Genomic DNA, 20,494 nt, shown 5'->3' on the forward strand with positions numbered 1-20,494 from the left:
TAGTCCGCATTGCCATGGTGGGAATGAAACAAGGAAAGGGAAACGTGGGATTAGGATGGGGCAAGAGAACAGAGAGCACACATGTTGGAACCTCAGGTTTTCTCCAGAGGCAACTATAGGGACTGCCAGTTGTCTCCAGGGGCAAGGGCAAGGCAGGGGAGGGGAGACAGAGAGGCTACAGCAGGGGAGGATGGACAGAGAGACACTACAGCAGGGGATGGACAGAGAGACACTACAGCAGGAGATGGACAGAGAGACACTACAGCAGGGGATGGACAGACAGACACTACAGCAGGAGATGGACAGAGAGACACTACATCAGGAGATGGACAGAGAGACACTACAGCAGGGGATGAAGGACAGAGAGACACTACAGCAGGGGATGGACAGACAGACACTACAGCAGGGGATGGACAGACAGACACTACAGCAGGGGAGGATGGACAGACAGACACTACAGCAGGGGAGGATGGACAGAGAGACACTACAGCAGGGGATGAAGGACAGAGAGACACTACAGCAGGGGATGGACAGACAGACACTACAGCAGGGGAGGATGGACAGACAGACACTACAGCAGGGGATGGATGGACAGACAGACGCTACAGCAGGGGATGAAGGACAGAGAGACACTACAGCAGGGGATGGACAGACAGACACTACAGCAGGGGATGAAGGACAGAGAGACACTACAGCAGGGGATGGACAGACAGACACTACAGCAGGGGATGGACAGAGAGACACTACAGCAGGGGATGGATGGACAGACAGACACTACAGCAGGGGATGAAGGACAGAGAGACACTACAGCAGGGAATGGACAGACAGACACTACAGCAGGGGATGGACAGAGAGACACTACAGCAGGAGATGGACAGAGAGACACTACAGCAGGGGATGAAGGACAGAGAGACACTACAGCAGGGGATGGACAGACAGACACTACAGCAGGGGATGGACAGACAGACACTACAGCAGGGGAGGATGGACAGACAGACACTACAGCAGGAGATGGACAGACAGACACTATAGCAGGGGATGGACAGACAGACACTACAGCAGGGGATGAAGGACAGAGAGACACTACAGCAGGGGAGGATGGACAGACAGACACTATAGCAGGGGAGGATGGACAGAGAGACACTACAGCAGGGGATGGATGGACAGACAGACACTACAGCAGGGGATGGACAGAGAGACACCACAGCAGGGGAGGATGGACAGACAGACACTACAGCAGGGGAGGTGCCCTGGGGTTGCCTTTTGGGTTCTGTAGGAAGGAAGCTGGCTTTACCAGCATGTAATACCAAAACCAACTCAAAATTACCTTTGAAAAGAAGATAGAGGGTTTGGCCTGGTGTTACAGGCCTGTGATCCCAGCTTCTGAGGAGGCTGAATCAGGAGGATCACAGGTAGAAGGGCAGCCTGGGATACAGAGCCAGGGGTACCATTGCTCCAGAGGCACCCAGTTCTGACTCTGAAGCATCGGGTGTCTGGCATCACCTCACCCTTGGACTTTACACCTGTAGTAGTACTGCACTTGGCTATGAGATGGCAACAGCTACTCTAAGTGTCACATGCTAGCATTCAGAGACAAAGGGGAGAAGGCCACTCTTTATCTCTCCTCACTCTGGGTCCCTCTTTCTCCCACACCACCTCTGTGTTCATCTGTCTCCATCATCCCTTCCTAATGCCTTTTACTCGAACAGCACTCTTTGCAAAAGCTTTATTGAGATACTGCACAATTCTCCCATTTAAGGTGTTTAGGAGTGGTTTAGGGAGATACAGATGCTTACCACTGAGTCTAAGACCTGAGTTTGATCCCAGGAATCACATGGTGAAAGGTTCTGTGTGACCCAAACTAAATAAATGTAATAAAAATCTTAGTGTTCAAAAAGAAGGAAAGAGAAAGAAAGCAAGCCACTGTTGGAGCTGGTTATGAGGATGGTTATTACAGAAGACCTCTAAATAATGCAAAATATTTTAATGCCATCATGACCCTAAAACAGAGGGTCCTGGCAATCATGAATGATGAATCATGAATGGGTCCATCCATGACGTATTCCCCTCCAAGATTCTTGGGGTTCTAAAATGTTGTCCTTGAGGGCTAGAGCCACAGCAAGTAGAGTGCTTGCCAGGACCACTTGGACTCCTGGCTTCTGCTTCCAGCCCTGCAAAAACTAGGTGTTGGGGCATAGTCCTGCTGTCCCATCATCATGTGAAGGTGTGACAATCTCCAGTACCCATCCCCACCTTCCACTTTGGTTAAGACGAGGTCTGCTGCTCTCTGCTGAGTGAACCAGGCTAGCTGTCCTGAGAGCTTCCGGGGATTCCCATTAGGAGTGCTGGGATTGCAGCTCCTGCTACCTTGCTCAGCCTTATGTGGGTCCTGTGCACCCAAACTCAAGCGTTCACCCTTGTATCACAAGTGTGATTCCCACTGAGCTATCTCCCGGCCCTGAACTGTCTGTTCGCTCTCATTAATGGTTGTATCCACACCTATCTTCTTACTTTCCAACCTTAATTTGAGTGCTTTTTAGCCTTGTTCTTCTTCAAACCTGTTGTAGATAGTCTGATGTCTGTGAATTTCCATATGGGACTCCAGAATTAACTTGTAACATTTTACAAAGAAGCCAGAGCAGGGCTTATAGGGAATATAGAAGCTGGGTAGTAATGACATCATAATATTGTTAAGTTTTCTAAGCCACGAATGGAGGATAACTTCTTCATATTTTTGGATTTTTAAATTTTCTCCAACACTGTAAGAGAACACACAACAATAAGTTGTGGTCTTTGTTGAATTCATTCATGAGTATTTGATTCTACTGTGCCTGAAATTGTTTCCTTTGCTTCACTTTGTTGTCACATGTGCATAAAGATCTCTGTGCTGACATCTTCTCACTCGTTTTTAAGTTGTTCTCTCCAATTTTTAAAAAGTAACTTAGTCACAGACTCCAAGATAACTTAACTATTACAGGAAAAAATCATAAATTAGTTGTATCTTCTAGTCACTACAGCTCACTAATGACAATAGAATTTGCCATTTCACAGTACCCAAACCCTGTCCTAAAAATTTGCATCCAGAATATCAAATGCCCTAAATACACAAAGAGGCAAAATTTCCACGTTTGAGTCATTTATCTTTTTCTATATCTCTATTACTTAAGGGTAAGGATAATTATGACATTTTGGTTTCATGTGCACTACATAATTGGCATATGTCATGATTGGGAAATATGTCACTAAAAATGGAATTAATGGTAAAGAACTTGTTTAACACAAGGCCCTGAGTTCCATCCCCAGTACCACAGGAAAACAAAACAAAACGCAAAGATGTTGTGAATACCATTTTGGAAAACTCACAGTCCTTGGATGAGACGTCACAGATTCAATGCTATGTGGTGGAGTGGTGGTGAAGGAGCAGGGACCATGGACAAACCTCTCATGATTCACGGTTGCTAGGAACTTGTAGTCAGCCTTTCTTTAGTGCCATGACTGCCATAAAGCATTGAATTGTTACTTCGTTAGTCATCATCCTTCTAACCAATTCTAAATGCCTGGAAGGCTTGCTCTCTCTCTCTCTCTCTCTCTCTCTCTCTCTCTCTCTCTCTCTCTCTCTCTCTCTCTCTCTCTCTCTCTCTCTCTCTCTCTTTCTGTGTGTGTGTGTGTGTGTGTGCGTGCATGCGTGTGCATGTGTGTGTGCGTGAGTGCGTGCGTGCGTGCGTGCGTGCGTGCGTGCGTGCGTGCGTGTGTGTGTGTGTGTGTGTGTGTGTGTGTGTGTGTGTATGGTGGGGCTGGTAGTTCTGGGTAGTAAACCCAGGGTTGCAGGACTGTGCATATGCTACAGTGACATGCTTACTTACACAGCAGTTTTGTCTGATTTTTTACAACACAGAGAAAATGTTAGATGCCTGAAACTCTAGAAAAGCCCTAGAGGGAAAAATTGCAATTTCTGAATGCATCCTTGTATTTTAGTGCAAAGATAAGAGGTGAAGACTTGCCCAATTGTTGCTGTCTAGAAGAAGGAAATTGTCTTTCAAAATATCTCAAAGTAAAATGAGCTGTCTTAGTGTGTGTATGGCCCAGAGATCAACACACAACAAATAGGAAGAAGAGGAGGAAAAGGGGAGGGGGGATAAAAAATGATAGCAAGAATACAGAATTAGAAACAGCTCCTATTACGTTGATATTTTTTTTCTCTCCCAAACTTCTGACCCTTTCCCACAATATCTCCTCTTCCCCCATTGAAACATGACACTTGAGCCAGTAAGACGGCCCAGCCGGTGAAGTTGCTTTCTGCCAAAGACAACCTGAGTTCATTCCCAGGAACCCACCCACCTGGTAGTTGGAGAGAACTGTCACAGGTTGTCCTCTGGTCTCCAAATGTATGTGGTGGCACAAGTGACCCCTCCCTCCCTCAAACATGCAATGTAAATTGGTAGGCATAAAAGGAAAGGAAAAACACACAGGGAGACCCTGTTCCCTTGTCCTCTCTGCCTGGCCCAGTGCCTCTTAGGATGTGAAAGTTCACCTTAGACCTCATAATTGGTGAAAAGATACAAATGTTTTTCATCTGAAATACTTTTAATAGTAAAGGATGTAGTGTTTTTCAAGAGGTCTTAGAACTTCTTTAATCCTGTTTTGAAGAGTTATTTGCGTTATTTCTGAGCCAGGTGTGGTGGCTTATGTCTGTCATTCCAGCACTGGGGAGATTGAGGCAGGAGGATCTTGAGTTGTAGTCTTGCCTGAGCTACATAGGGAGACCTTTTCTCCAAACAAAATATATCCATTAAAAAATTAGCAATGCTGAAAGGAAAGGTTGTTTCCCCGTGTCACCATTCTAACTTAGGGAATAAGAACAGCATTTCCAGGGCTGCGGAGACGGCTCAGCAGTTAAGAGCACTGGCTGCTCTTGCAGATGACCCTGGTCAGATTCCCAGCACCCACAGGGCAGCTCACGACCATCTGTAATTCCAGTTCCAAGGGATCTGACACCCTCTTCTGGCCTCCTTGGGTACTAAGCTGTGGCGATCTCTTATTTATGATTTCTTGAAGCTTGCCTGAGGATTCAGAAAGAAAAGTCAGCCACAAGCCATAGAAGCCAGGCACACACCTTTAATCTCAGCAGCCAGAAGCTAGGAGGCGGTGGTACACATCTTTAATCCTAGGACTCAGGATTAAGAGGTAGACAGATCTCTCTGAGTTCAAGGCCACACAGGAATACATGAGATTGAATCAGTCTAAAAGAGTAACAGATCACATGCCTTTAATCCCAGCACTAGAAGGCTATAAAGAATAGAAGCCAGGGTCTTCAGTATATAGCAGGAGGCATTGATTCTCCAGTCACCCTGAAGAGAGGTTACAGTCTGAGGCTTGGTGAGAGTTCACAGAGACAGGATCAGCCCATTCAGCCTGGGGTAGAGGTAAGAAGCTAGTGGCCAGCTGCTTTGCTTTTCTGAACTTCAGCTTGAAGTTTGAACCCCAATATCTGTCTCTGGGTAATTTATTAATTCGTGTTACCCTAAGCACACACACAGCGAATATATGCGCATTCAGGCAAAATACTATTCACATAAAATAAAGATGAATACATCACTGTGTCCCCTTGGGCGAGAGTAAGTTGGCAGCTTTTATTTCTAAACCATAATGTCTCTTTTCATTTCCTCCCGTTAGCACATCCCCCTGCAGACACTGTTGAAGTTCATGGTGGACATTGCCCAGGGAATGGAGTATCTGAGCAACAGGAATTTTCTTCATCGGGATTTAGCAGCTCGAAACTGCATGTAAGAACCTAGGCCATCCTGGGGAGGCAGGGTCACTGGACTTTGTGGCTGAGAATCTCATAGGTTATGGAAGGCAGATGGCTTGCAGGTGGGGTGGATTTGCCTTGCTTTGGATGGGATTTTCATCCCATCGCTTCCTTGGAGGTTGTCCATCTTTGCCTCTAAGAGTCTGGCTAGCATCCAAAGCTCTCTCTTATGGTTAGTCTGTTTTCTTCTTGTCTCTCAGCAAGGGGCACTAGCCATGATCATTGGAGTCTTTTCCAAAGGCCGTCAGCTAGCTTTGTACCAACAATAATATGTAAGTCAGTTAACCATAGTATAACTTGAATGACAATAATGAAAATCCAAGTGACTGTTTCCCCAAGCCTTTGTTGACACACAAAGTTCTCCCCTCACAGAGGGTAAGAGATAGTGTATTCTAGAGTCCAATATGAGTGACCATTGCCTGAGAATACAGATTCAACTGTCTCAAATATCATATTCCAAAGCTGTCACTGTCTTCAGGTATTTATAGTATCATAACAAAGAAAAGCGTAAATCAACACGCCTTCAAATTGGTGGAATGATGGGGTAGGTGGGTTACAGCCATGCAGATAAACTTCTATAGGCCTTAGATGGTTATCTGAGGACATTTTTGGCCTTGGTTGGTGGAAAGCTTCTGCTAAGTTAATACACCCAGAGGTTTCATCTGAGATTCACAGGACATTAAGGACATTTGGTCAGACGCAGGTGGCCAGAGATTGGCAATTTAGTCAACTAAATATAGCTCAAGATATATCGTAGTTAGACTCTGCCCTTCGACATTCCCACCCCTCCACAATCTTTGAACTTCCAACCAGATAATCAGCCTCCTAGAAAATTCATTGTGAGGTGTAGTTTTTTTTCAGGAACCTGCAGTCATATCTACCCCACACCTATGATAAAAGTTGGTACCTTAACGATCTAGAAGCTTTTCTGTCACAGCAGATGACAAATTATAGGAGCTTGCATAAGAACTTTGGACTTGAATTTTCTCCATTTCATTACCCTGCTTCAACAGAACAATTACCTGATGTCAATCTTCAAACACCATAGCCGCTCCTTGATTTTAACTTCCCTGTCATGAGAAGAGGAATTGGCCCATGTCTGTTTTTCTTGGTCAGAGATTTGACAGTAGAGATGGTCACTCACTCTTCTCAGAGAAATCACACCCCCTTCTCCTTTTACTTCAGTTTTTTAAAGCCCCAGGGGATTTCGGGGTTTTGTTACTGCTTTTTAACTGTGGATAGAGAATCATGAAATGTTATTTTTTCTTTTAATATTCCCTTCACATTTTTCCTGCCAGATAGGAGGACTGCCTGTGTAGTTTGCCCTGAACTGGAAGTGTGGGACTTTTGGGTGTACATACCTGTACTCCCCGCACTCTGGAGATGGAGGCAGGAGGACCCACAGTTCACAGTCATCCGCAGTTGCACAGCAAGTTCCAGGCCACCCTGGGCTACATGAAACCCTGTCTTTTTAAAAGAAAAGTTAATGTCAGGCAAGCAAGTAGCTCAGTCACCTCCCACATCTCCCCTCCCTGTCCCTGTCTCCTCTCTGTCTTCTCTCTTCCTTTTTTTCCTCCTTGTCTAGGACCTGTTTTACTAACTTGGGCTGTGACTGCAATTAATTTCCCTTCAGTTTTCCAGTTCATTCCTCCAACAGCTGGCTACATTAGCAGGAAATCCTTCAGCATCATCTCTCTCACGTCTCCCAGACTTCACCTCTTCTCGTGCCTGCCCTCCACAAGGCATGATGCTATCCACAAAAGGACCAGGAGGAGCTGCTGTTCCTTCCACTTCTGCGCGCCACATCTCTGTCCCCCAGTGCCTCCAGCCACTGTGCCTGGGTGCCTGTGCTGGACCAGCTCCACACAGGCCAGAGTGATGGAATACAGTAATGTCTGGTCCCTGTTATTTGCCATGTCTTTCTTCTTAAAGCAGCTCCTTACTCCAAGTGAATGAGCTCCATGTCTTCTCCTTATTTCCTCCCTCCCTCCCTCCCTCCCTTTCTTCCTTCCTTCCTTTTCCTTCTTCCTTCTTCTCCCTCCTTCCTCCTTTTCCTTCCTCCTTTCCCTTCCTCCCTCCTTGCTCCTTCTCTTCCTCTCCTCCTCCAGTAAGGGTGTCATGAATCCCAGGCTGGCCTTGAACTTGCCAAGCAACTGAGGACAACCTGGAACTTTTGCCCTTCCTGCCTCCAGCTCCCAGATGCTGGGCTTAGAAGCATGCACCACTGTTCCCATTTATGCTGTGCTAGGACTCAAACCACGCATTCTGCCAACTGTGCCACATCTAAAGCTCCCATGTCTTTAGTTACTTTTCATGCATCTGATGCAGACCTGGGGTTCAATGCTCTGCTGCCAAGGCTGCTGAGGACCTGAATTCATTCTTCACAGGTTGCGGGATGACATGACTGTCTGTGTGGCAGACTTTGGCCTCTCTAAGAAGATTTACAGTGGTGATTATTACCGCCAAGGCCGCATTGCCAAAATGCCTGTAAAGTGGATTGCCATAGAGAGCCTGGCAGACCGAGTCTACACAAGCAAAAGTGACGTGGTGTGTACACAACTTTGATTTGACTAAGATGGGGCACACGGAAAGAAATGACTAAAACTGATGATTCAGGGACTTACACTCTGATAAAATGAGGGTTGGGGACATGCAAGGACCATGTTTTATTTAACTCATTTATTCACTTATTTGCTTTTTGTGGTCCTGAGGTTGACCCTAGGACCCCATATGTGCTATGAGAACACTAAGATAATTTCTCAGCCTCCCTTTTCTTTACTTTTAAGATCTAATTTTATTTTAATTATGTGTTTAAGTATGTGCATCTGTATGTGGATAGGTGCACATATATGTAGGTGTTCTCAAAGGCCAGAGGCATCAGATCCCTGGGAGCCTAAGCCAGTCACAGGTGATTATGGGTCAAAATGAATGCTGGGAACTAAACATGGGTCCTCTGCAGGAGCAAAGATTGCTCTTAACTGCTGAGCCAGCTCTCCCGCCCCCTTTACTTTTTTATTAATTTTTATGTATATGGGTGTCTGACCTACATGTATATCTGTGCACCATGTATGTGCCTTAGTGCCCATGGAGGCCAGAAAACTGTCAGATCCCCTGGAACTGGAATTACAGATGATTGTGAGCTACCAAGTGAGTGCTAGAAATTGAACCAGGTCCTCTGAAGGAGCAGACAGTAATCATAGTGACTGAGCCATTTCTCCAGTTCCTATACTTACTTTTGAAGTAGGGTCTATCTACATAGCCAAGAAAATCCTTGAGCTCCCAGTCCCTCCTCTTCAGCCTCATCGGTAGCTGGGATAACAAATGTGCACTGTTATACCTGGCTTTTCTACCCTGTAGAAACTTTCATTCAAGCAAACAGTCAATTATGGTGAAGTGCTCACTCATAAACCTATACTTTGCATATGCCCTTCAGAGATTGCCATTTCTTTGCTACAAATGAGTGGCTTATGGCCTTTAAGATATGCACATTAAATTGAACGAGTTCCTTTGGTAGCCTTTGGAACCTGTATGCTATATATAAGATGCTGCTTAATTAGACCCTTGATCCAAGTTTGCGGAGAGAAAATGCTCCATAGCAAGAGTATAACAGTGAAGCAAGCAGTGTTGATTTGGGATGAGGTCCCATCTGCCTTTAGCCAAGTTTCTCAGAACAGCTTTGGTACGAGTGGGGAACTATGGGGCTTCAGCCTCATGTGTTGCTATGTCGGGAGAACAGTGAGTCTCAGACATAATTACCAGCCTTGTGCTTTATCGTCAGGGCTCTAAGGAAATGACCTTTCCCCATGAAAAAGTCCATTCAGCCTTTGTGGAAAGACTTTTGTCCTCACTTCTTGTGGCTTTGTTCTCAGTGGGCTTTTGGCGTGACCATGTGGGAAATAGCAACACGGGGAATGACCCCTTATCCTGGAGTCCAGAACCATGAGATGTACGACTACCTTCTCCATGGCCACAGGCTGAAGCAGCCGGATGACTGCCTGGATGAACTGTAAGTGAGCATCCCTGAGTCATTGGGCTTTCTGCAGGGGGCGGCTACCTGACTGTGCAACGACGTGGGAAACATAGGCATGGCTAGTGCAAGTAGGGTCTGCCTGTGCAGAGAGCACCATTCATGGAAGCCTCAGGCCAGCAGTCATCCCTGATGCAGGTGGTGGTGGATGCCCAGCTCCTGTGAGCCCACTGTGACTCACTTACCCAAAAGGCCTCACCTCCATCAATCGGAATAGTCAACACAATGTACCAATATGTTTCCACACATAAGGACCACGAGATGCTGTCAATAAATAGGCTTGCTTTATAATATATGAGGAACTGGGTTCTTGTCTTACTCACTTTGAACCCTGTAATCCTTTTCTCCTGTAGCATTTCAAACACTGATCACAGTTAGGAACCTGGACCAGAACCTTTGAGAGCAAACTGGGTCTTAGGATTTCGTGGGACGCATTCTGACAATGTAGTTGTTTAACCCTATGCCTAGAGGGTGTGATGCTGCTATTGGCACAAATTAGGCCTAGAAATTGTGTGTTTAAAATGTTCCCTAGAGACCTGTTCTTGACCAGGTATGAACTCTCCCAACTCCTACCACAAAGCACATCCAATCAAGACAAACCTTCTCTCAGTGTTCAGTGCCAGAACGTTACAAAACATAGGCTGAGTTACCTCTGTCATGGAGCAGCACGTGGGATCCATATGCAAGACCCTCAGGCCCATCCCAAGCTCTGTCTCTGCTGCCTCATTCAGCACACAGGGCCAGGTCACCTTGTACACAACGTTCTAGGTCCATCTATGGCTTAGACTCTAAGTCAAACACAAGGACGATTGTTCTGTTCCCAGCCGCAGCCTGCTTTGTGGTTGAGGATGTCTGTAAGTCTCTTGAAAACATCATAAAGTCCTGATTCAGTTAGTTCTAGGGCTTCATGGTGGTTTTCTAAAGGGCTGTGTTCATGAAATCTTGACTTCTAGAATTGAGGAAGCTTTTCTGTGTACCCGTACCACCCAGCAAGTTTTGTTGTGGTTTCTCTCTTAACTATCCCCCTGCACCAGCAGAAGCTGACATTAGCAATGGTCAGTCTGGGTCTGAGTGAGGTCTAAGCTGTGTCACACTGTGGTTTTTGTGTCTCACTTTGAACTAAAACAAGAGACTGCTGAGCTGATATTCTCCGAGAACACTTTCAGATGGTGAAGTCAGGTCTTGTCCTGTGTCTGGGGACCCAGGTGGTTGTAGAGAGCCTGCAGTCCTCATGTTCCTGATGGCTGCATGCCCTGGGCTTGCAGATGTGATGTGGTCAGCGGGCTGGTGAAGCAGGCTTTATTCCTGAGCCTTGTGTATATGCCGGCAAGCAACAACATCTCCCAAAGAGGGCTCTGTGTTTCCTTTTCTGGGACATTCTTTTTTTTTTTTTTAAAGAAAACACAAAATGAATATTCTGAGTTTCTTAGAATCCAAGTATGGCTCGGATGAATGCATCCTGTGTGCTGCTGCTTTGGCTGCTGTGAGCCAACTGAAAGACAGCGATGTCGATTGGGGAATGTAGCTCAGTGGCAAGGGAGCTTGCCTAGCATGCACAAGGTCTTATGTTCAGTCTCCAGCACTGTGAAACAAAGAGATAAGAGACTAAGGGAAAGATACAGGCAAGGGAGCAGGAACAGAGGGAGGGATACACAGATCTCTGTCGCAGAGCCCCTTGGTCCCTACTCTCTAATCCTGCCCCTCAGAGGGTTACCTCTCCTCACAGTATCACTCCTGTCATGGAGTGACCAGACTGTCAGTCTTGCTTCCTGCTGTCCAGGATGCCACTTTCTATCATGCTTCATTCAACTTCTGTGGGGCGTTTCCCCAGCTGAGCTCTTTTTGGCCTTCCTGGCACCCTCAGAACCTTCCTCGTCAGCTGTCTACAATGCTCCATGACGTGAGAATCCTTCCGTCTTCCTCTGGTAGGGCAGTCTTATTCCCCACAGGGTCCTGTTGGTCAGCAGTTATTCTTCAGAATTCAGAATGCCTCTCCTCACTGGGCATGATAGCATACACTTTTAATCCCAGCAGAGGCAGGCTAATCTCTGTGAGTTTGAGGTCAGCCTGGTCTATATAATAAGTTTCAAGATAGCCAGGACTATGTTACAAGAGCCTATCTTAAAGAAGGAAGGGAGGGAGGGAGGAAGGGAAGAAAACAGGGCTGGAAAGATATATCAGCAATTAAGAACACTGGTTATTCTTCCAAGGGACCTGGGTTCAATTCCTAGCGCCCACATGGCAATTAACAACAGTCCGTAACTCCAGTTTCAGGGGATCTGACCACCTTTTCTGACTTTTTTTGTTTGGTTGATTTTTTTGTTTGTTTGTTTGTTTGTTTTTAAAGACAGGGTTTCTCTATGTAACAGCCTTGGCTGTCCTAGAACTTTCAAACTCACAGAAATCTGCCTGCCTCTGCATCCTGAGCGCTGGGATTAAGGGTGTGCACCACAATCGCCTGACCCTTGTATGGCTTTTGTGAGCAATGCACACATAAAGTACACACACATTCATTCAGCAAGGCACCTATGTATTGTACATATAAATAGGAGTAAATAAAACTTTAAAAAACAAACATTCCAATCTTCTTCCTTTCTCATTGCTGACACTGACATAACAGAAAACCGGCATTTCATCCCATCATGATGACATCATGACATAAATACAGTGTACAGTGTAGAACCTTCATCTCCCTTCCCCAAGGCTCCCCCTTCATTGCTTAGACAGCAGCCAAAGAGATTCTAAAGCATTATAATCAGAAGTTGGGTTACCTCCGTGGTAGAGAACTTGCCTAGTATGCACAAGTCCTGGTACCATCCTAAGTACCACAGACAGATAATTACAATTGTAATCTGATCATGGATTGCTTCTGGATATCATCCTTCTATGGTTTCCTAGCCCCTTATCATATCTTTCAAAGTCACATTTAAGATGGACATGGTGACGTATGCCTGTGCAGGAAGGGCAAAAGTTTGAGGCCAGCCCTGGCTATGTAGCAAGGCCCATCTCATATATCGTGAGTGTGTGTGTGTGTGTGTGTGTGTGTGTGTGTGTGTGTGTGTGTGTGTGTGTGATAAAGTTATATTTATATTCTCATAAAGTGTTAGACATGAAAGGAAAATAATGCTGCTACTATACTCTATAAAGATAGGTCATTTAGTGCTTTCTTCCAAGGACATGGAGTAAATGAAAGAGAATTAAACAGCACAGTAATGAAAAGAATGTTATGTCCCTAAGAACTGAATTTCTCAAAGCCCCGCTGAGCAAACAAGTAAGGCTCTGTGCAAAATTAGAGTTGTGCAAATTGAAAGATGCTATGAGAACCTCAAAGCAGGAGCCAAGGTTCTTTTCTAAGTAACTAGCTCCTGACAGGGAGTTAGAGACACTAAAAGGAACTCCTGAGGCGAGGATGGAACAGGGCTGTGAGGTGGGTGTGGATGTCAGGGTGGAGTTCTGGCTTGAGGTCCCTTCTCTTTGTATGCATGGGAGTTTCACATTCCAGAAGCTAGTAACAGCCCTGGTAAAGGCCAAAATAGACATGATCATGTGTGCACCCATGAGATTTTCATGCTGTGTGTGAGAACTAGGACTTGCTAGGATTAACCCAGGGATCTATAGATTATATGTAAATGGGAAAATGGGAATTTCTCATTTCTGTTCCTGAGAAGCCAGCCATCAGCATGAATCAGAAAATTTAGATTCAGCTCAGTTTTTCTTTTTATTTCTTTTTCTCGAGACAGAGTTTCTCTGTGTAGTTTTGGAGCCTGTCCTGGAACTTGCTTTGTAGCCTGCCTCTGCCTCCTGAGTGCTGGGATTAAAGACATGTTCCACCACCGCCCAGTCAGTTTTCTTTTCTTTCTTTTTAAGGATTTATTTATGTGTGTATTTTATGTATTTGAAAGATGGCATCAGATGTCATGGGACTACAGTTGCAAATGGTTGTGAGCTACCATTTGGGTGATAGGAGTTGAACTCAGGTCCTCTGGATGACCAGCCAGTACTTTTAACCACTGAGGCCCCTCATCTCAGTTTTCTTATACAGTGATGTTACTATCAATATCCCAAAGCAGAGAAGGATCAAAATGAAATGCTGGTGTGACTCTTCCGTAGCCCAGTAATTTCCACTGTCATTCCCATATCATGTCCCTTGATTGTAATCCTTAAGATACTAGACACTGTGGATGATGCTGCCCAGAAGGGAGGAGTATCCCCTGTAGAACTCAACAGAAAGGTTTTGAGGAGCACTTGTGTGTTGGGCTTGCCCAGTCCAAGCCTCGTTCCTCTGCTTACCCCTGCTACCCATGAGCCCAGGGCATGTGCTATAATTTACAAAGTGCAGTGACAGAGCTGTCATGAAAGATCAGAAGGGAGTGACACACACTACATATCATTCAGAACCCCTCATATGCCACTCTAGCTCTGGGTCTTCTTACTTAGTTCAGCGGTCCAACTAAATCAGTTCTTGGTCACAACTCAGTTTAATGGTATAGATAGAGATTAGCAAACTTGTTTGGTAAATGTCTTAGCTACTTTTCGATTGCTGTGAAGAGACAAAATGATAAAGGCAACTTATGAACGAAAGCATTTAATTGGGGCTTGCTTACAGTTTCATAGATGAGTCCATGACCATCCATAAGCATGAGACAGAGAGAGACTGGAAATTGTTTGGGCTTCCAGTTTCAAAGCCCACCCCCAGTGATACTTCCTCTATCAAGGCCACACCTCCTAGTCCTTTCCAAACAGTTCCACCAACTGCAAACTGAGCAGTCACAGACAACAGCACATGATTAGGCATAACTGTGTTCTAACAAAACTTTATTTATGGAGCAGATGATTAGTTTGATTGCAAAGCCTGTATAAGAAAAGGATGTTAAATTGTCCTATAATTGTCAGGTATATCTTCTATTTTGGAAACAGAATAATTTTTTGGACAAGGGACTGAGGAGATGGCTTAGTAGGTAAGAGTACTTGCTGTGCAAGCATGACAACCTGAATTCAATGTTCAACACCATGTAAAAATCTTGGTATGACTATGGTGCACCTTTCCCTCAGCACCATGAGGGACAGAGACACATGGATTACTGGGGCTACCTGGCCAGCCATTCTACCCAAAACAGCAAGCTCCTGGTTCAGTGAAAGACCCTGACTCAAAGGAATAAAATAGAAAGGGATAGAGCAGGACACCAGATGTCCCTCCAGCCTCTATATATAGACGCGCAAGTACATATATCACACACACATGCCCACACACACACATGTGCATGTACACACACACACACACACACACACACACCATTTAAAAAGTTGAATAACCATTAGACCATTTCTCCCCCTCACACCAAAACTCATTTATTTTTATAAAATGTGGGACAGATGCTGATTAAAATAGAATGAAATTAAAGACTAGGTACCACTCACTTGTCTGTTATCATCAGGTACGACATCATGTACTCTTGCTGGAGTGCCGATCCCTTGGACCGACCCACCTTCTCAGTGTTGAGACTGCAGCTGGAAAAGCTCTCTGAGAGTTTGCCTGATGCACAGGACAAGGAATCCATCATCTACATCAATACCCAGTTGCTAGAGAGCTGCGAGGGCCTGGCAGACGGGCCCTCCCTCCCTGGGCTAGACATGAACATTGATCCTGACTCCATCATTGCCTCTTGTACTCCTGGCACTGCCACCAGCGTGGTCACGGCAGAGGTTCATGAGAACAACCTTCATGAGGAGAGATACATCTTGGATGGGGTCAGTGAAGAATGGGAAGATGTGGCCTCCACTCCTTGTGCTGCAGCCGCATCTGGAAAGGATGGTGTCTTACCAGAGAACAAACTCACCAAAAGTGGGATCTCCTGGTCTCACTGCAGTACGCTACCATTGGGGAGCCCACCCCCAGATGAACTTTTGTTTGCAGATGACTCCTCAGAAGGCTCTGAAGTCCCCATGTGAGGCCAGCTGAGTGGAGGCCTGATAGGACCAAGCACGCACTGCTTCATGGGATCCGGTTGCCTTAGTTACCTTACTATTGCTGTGATGAAACACTGTCAAGGCGACCTATGAAAGGAAGTATTTGGTTAGGGTTACAGTTTTGGGGTTAGTATTTGGTTAGGTTTACAGTTTTGGAGGTTAGAGCCCATGACTGCAGAAGGAAGCAAGAGATGGAGAATACTCTGGGAAATGGCACCATTCTTTGGAAACCTCAAAGCCTGGTCCCAGTGACACACCTTCTTCAATAAGACCACACCTCCTGATCCTTCCCAACAGTTCCACCAACGGGAGCCTCAGCACTCAGACATGAGCCATCCCCATTCAAAGCCACACACTGGTTATGCCTGATACTTTGGCATTTTTTTCCTCATCTTCTTGTAAAGTCGGTGTCCTGACAGCACCAGGTGAATGCTGTCAAGTCAATTTTCACTATAAATACATAACCAGTGTCTGGAGAGATGGCTCAGGGGTTAAAAGTGCCCGCTCTTCTTGCAAAGGGCCTAAGTTGAGTCGCCAGCAACTAAGTCAGGTGGCTCACCACCACCTGTAACTCCAGATCTGATACTCCCTTCCAGCCTCTGAGGTCACCTGCACACAGGAGGCATACTCACATACAGTCATATAGAAATCAAAATATATTTTACAACAAATAAACAGCAAACCTGGGGGTGTAGTTCAGCAGCTGAGTGTGTGCTTCTCCTGTGGACTGCCCTGCGTCCCATCCCCAGACCCCCAAACAATGCAGAATAAAAACACGGAGGCTAGGGGAAACAGCTGGGTTGGAAAGTCCTTGACTTGTAAGCATTAGGATGTCAATTTGATCCCCAGAGCCTATGTAACAAAAAAGTTGGGTGTGGTGGCACAAGCTTGTAATCTCAGTGCTGGGGAAGTGGAGACAGGTGGATTTCTGACACTCACAGGGCAGTCAGCCTAGGTGAGTCCCAGGCCAAGTGAGATCCTGTCTCAAAGAAAAAAGGTAGACAGCACCTGAGGAGTGATACTTAATGCTGTCCTTTGACCTCCATACACACACACACACACACACACACACACACACACACACACACTCACCCCAGCGTGTACACACAAGAAAAATATAAATAAAATACATAATATATTTATTTAAAGAGAGAACATATATGTATATGGTGGAAAGAGACAGGGATATTATATTTTAATAAAAGATGACTTATTTCACTGACCTTGCAGATCTTAAAATGTATTCCTCAGTGTTAACATTTGTAAAGAATCAATGTTGCTTTTTAAAGTTGTTTTCTTTTCTACAGTATTAAATGTAAGAGTGTTTGTAAAATGAAATACCAGATTTGACTTTATTCAGTTTTTTTTTGGTTTTTTTTTTTTTTTGCCTTCTTGAGAAGCCTGGTATGCCTCCATGAATCGTGTGTGTGCTAAGAGTGATTTATCTAATGTTCAAGACTTTATAGCTGGTCCTCTGGTGTGACTTCCTAGTGAAATACAAATGAGGAAGGACATGCTCAGAGTGCTTCAAACTTGGGAAGACAGCAGTCACCGGCAGCCCTGAAACCTTTGCAAAGGAGTTCCCCTAACGGCTGTCCCTCGCCACAGCTCCTCTGCCAGTTCTTAGCATGGCTTTTGAGAGAAATGGAAAAACCACCTCAGAAGTCTGTAGAAGAATGACTGGCAAGAAGGCTCATCTGGTAAAGGTGCTTGTTACCAAGCCTGATGTCCTCAATTTGATCCCTAGGCCTGACAGGGGGGAAACAGAGAACCAACAAAGATGTCCTCTGACCTCACATAGGCACCCACCCACACATATACCCACTAAACAAATAAATTAGTAAATAAATAAATGCAATTTTAAAGAGTTCATAAATGAGAAATAAGAATAATAAAGGATTCAAGATTATATCTACTGAGAAGATTTCAAATAAACGGAGCAAGAGTTTGACAGGTGAGTCCTGTTTCTGTTGGAGAGGTGTCACTCACAGGAGGTGGACAGGGCAGGGCCAGGACATAGGCTATAGAGTCTTGCCATCTCAATTCCTGGCTCAGTCATCTCTTGTTCAGCGCTTTCCTTGTTTCCAGCCCTATACATGTATGTATGTTCCCTTTACTGTGTGCCCTTATACCATGGGTACCAGTGTCATCATCACATTTAGACCAGGACAGTTAGCCTTGGAAAGACAGAATAACTGCTTATGGCCCATGTCTAGAGACTGTGAGAGCCAAAATTTAGAACATTTGAATAAGCACATGGTTTAGGGACTGTACTAGTAAGTTTCACATTACAGCCGGGCGTTGGTGGCACACACCTTTAATCCCAGCACTTGGGAGGCAGAGGCAGTCGGATCTCTGTGAGTTCAAGATCAACCTGATCTACAGAGCAAGTTCCAGGACAACAGCCAAAGCCACAGAGAAACACTGTCTCAAAAAAAAAGTTTCACATTACAACAAAATGCAGCTGTTCTCAGCCTGTGGGTCATGACTTCTTTGGGGGTCAAACAATACTTTCACAGGGGTCACCTAAAGTTATCTGCATATCAGGTGCTTACATTACTATTTATAACAGTAGCAAAATTAGTTATGAAGTAGCAACAATAATTTTATGGTTGGGGAACCACCATATGAGGAACTGTATTAAAGGGTCACAGCATTAGGAAGGTTGAGAATTACTGCACTAGGGGCAAATAACTTTTTTTTAAGTTAAGGTTTATTTAGTATACAATTTGGAGATTACAGTCCTAGATACGGCAGCCCCTTGGCTCTGCCTTTAGTGAGGATGGCAGATGGAAGGGCTTGAAGAGGCATGTGCTCATGTGCAGAGCGTTAGCCGGGAAGCAGAGGCCAAGGTCCCACAGTTGCCTTTGGGACTACTCTTCCAAAGACTGAAGGGCCTCTACAAGATCCCACCTCCCTGGGAGCCCCAGGGGAACACTCCCCCAGATCATATTAGGGTTCAACTCCAAAGCCTCTAGACATTATATTTGCTATACTCAGATGTCATTCACTGTGTGCCATTTAATTTCATGGTAGGGATTACACTATCCCTGCTCCACAGGTGTGCAGACTGAGATTGGAAGAAACTGATACTGTCCATGGAAACACTGGGCAGATCCAGGGCCCTTGGCATCATCAGAGCTGTTTGCTTCAAACTTGAGAATGAGCTCACCCAGGCTGCAGCAGCCTTCAGGGATCAGAGTACACAGGGTTCAGGACTGCAGTCTTCCATAGCAGAGTCCTGGCTTCAGCGGCCAGGCCAGGCCAGGATCCCTGTCTCCAGGGTGGCTCTCCTGTCACTGTGCAAATGTTCTGAGAAGCTTAGACAAATCTGCATCCTTATCAAATGTCAGCATCACATTTTATTAGTGAAGGGACAAACAGACAATCATAGCCTATAATGATATGCTGGGGGTCGGAGAACTGCTCAGCAGTCAAGAGCACAGGTTACTCTTGCATGGCACCTAAGTTTGGTTCCCAGCACCCACATGGTAGCTCACAACTGTCTGTAACTCCAGGTCCATTGAATCTGACACTTGCCACCCTCTTTTTTTTATTGTTTTTGAATTTTATTGAAATGTTTTTCATCTATTTTACATACCAACAACTTTCCCCTCCTTCATCTCCTCCCATCCCCCATTCACTCTTCCTCCATCTCCATTCAGAAAGGGGCAGGCCTCCCATGGGAGCCAACACAGACTGGAGCTGAGGCAGGACCAAGCTCCTCTGCATCAGGGTTGGGCAAGGCAACCCAGTTTGGGGAATAGGTTCCCAAAAGACAGCTTGAGCTCCAGGTACAGGTCCTGATCCCAACTAGGTGCTCCACAAACAGACCAAGCTACACAACACATTCAGAGGTCCTAGGTGGGTCCCATGCAGGCTCCCTAGTTGTCAGTCCAGAGTCAGTGAGCTCCCACAAGCGCAAGTCGGTATCTCTGTGGGTTCCCCTGTCTTGACCTTAATCCCCCACCCCACTTTCTTCAGCAAGACTCCCAGAGCTCGGTCCAGTGCCTGGCTGTGGATCTCTGCATCTGCTTCCAACTTGACACTCTGTAGTGGAGTGTGGACACCAGGCAAACACATAGTATGTATACATACATGCGGACAAAGTAAATTCTCGTGTATATAAAATAAAAACGCATAAATATTTAAGCCCAATTAAGGGGCTGAAGAGATGGCTCAGTAGTTAGAGAACTTGCTGCTCTTGCAAGAAGACCTGAGATCAATTTTCAGCACCCATGTCAAGTGGCTCACAACTGCTTGTAACTCCAGCTCTAGGGAACTCCCTGGTCTCTGGCAGCATCTGAATGCAATTACACACACACACACACACACACACACACACACACACACACACACACACACAAATATTAAAGGTTCATGTTTTGTTGTTTGCTTTGTTGTGGTTTTTATATTTGTTTGTTTTTTCAGAGACAGGGTTTCTCTGTGTACCTTTGGAGCCTGTCCTGGAACTTGCTCTGTAGACCAGGCTGGCCTTCAACTCACAGAAATCCTTCTGCCTCTGCCTTCCAAGTGCTGGGATTAAAGGTGTGTGCCACCACAGCCCTGCTTAAAGGTTCATGTTTTTAAAAATATTTTAAACATGTATTACTGAAATTTTGTGACTAGTTTTAAAATTAATAAAACACATTTTTGTTTGTTTTGTTTTTCAAGACAGCATTTCTCTGTTT

General features: G+C 45.3%; 1 protein-coding gene across 5 annotated transcripts in view; it reads left to right on the top strand.

The window, feature by feature from the left end:
• The window catches only part of Mertk (MER proto-oncogene, tyrosine kinase), a 100,426-nt gene extending 83,285 nt beyond the window's left edge, over window positions 1-17,141 (top strand). For all 5 annotated transcript variants that reach the window (XM_040746270.1, XM_040746271.1, XM_040746272.1 and 2 more), the window contains 4 exons: window positions 5,674-5,783; window positions 8,197-8,356; window positions 9,679-9,815; window positions 15,272-17,141. In XM_040746270.1, coding sequence (XP_040602204.1) covers window positions 5,674-5,783; window positions 8,197-8,356; window positions 9,679-9,815; window positions 15,272-15,785 — 921 coding nt within the window. In that variant the 3' untranslated portion in view covers window positions 15,786-17,141. The remainder of the gene's footprint in view (window positions 1-5,673; window positions 5,784-8,196; window positions 8,357-9,678; window positions 9,816-15,271) is intronic.
• The last annotated feature ends 3,353 nt before the right edge of the window (window positions 17,142-20,494 follow it).

This window comes from Mesocricetus auratus, unplaced genomic scaffold (genome assembly GCF_017639785.1).
Source record: "Mesocricetus auratus isolate SY011 unplaced genomic scaffold, BCM_Maur_2.0 Super-Scaffold_100004, whole genome shotgun sequence".
Classification (NCBI taxonomy): domain Eukaryota; kingdom Metazoa; phylum Chordata; class Mammalia; order Rodentia; family Cricetidae; genus Mesocricetus; species Mesocricetus auratus.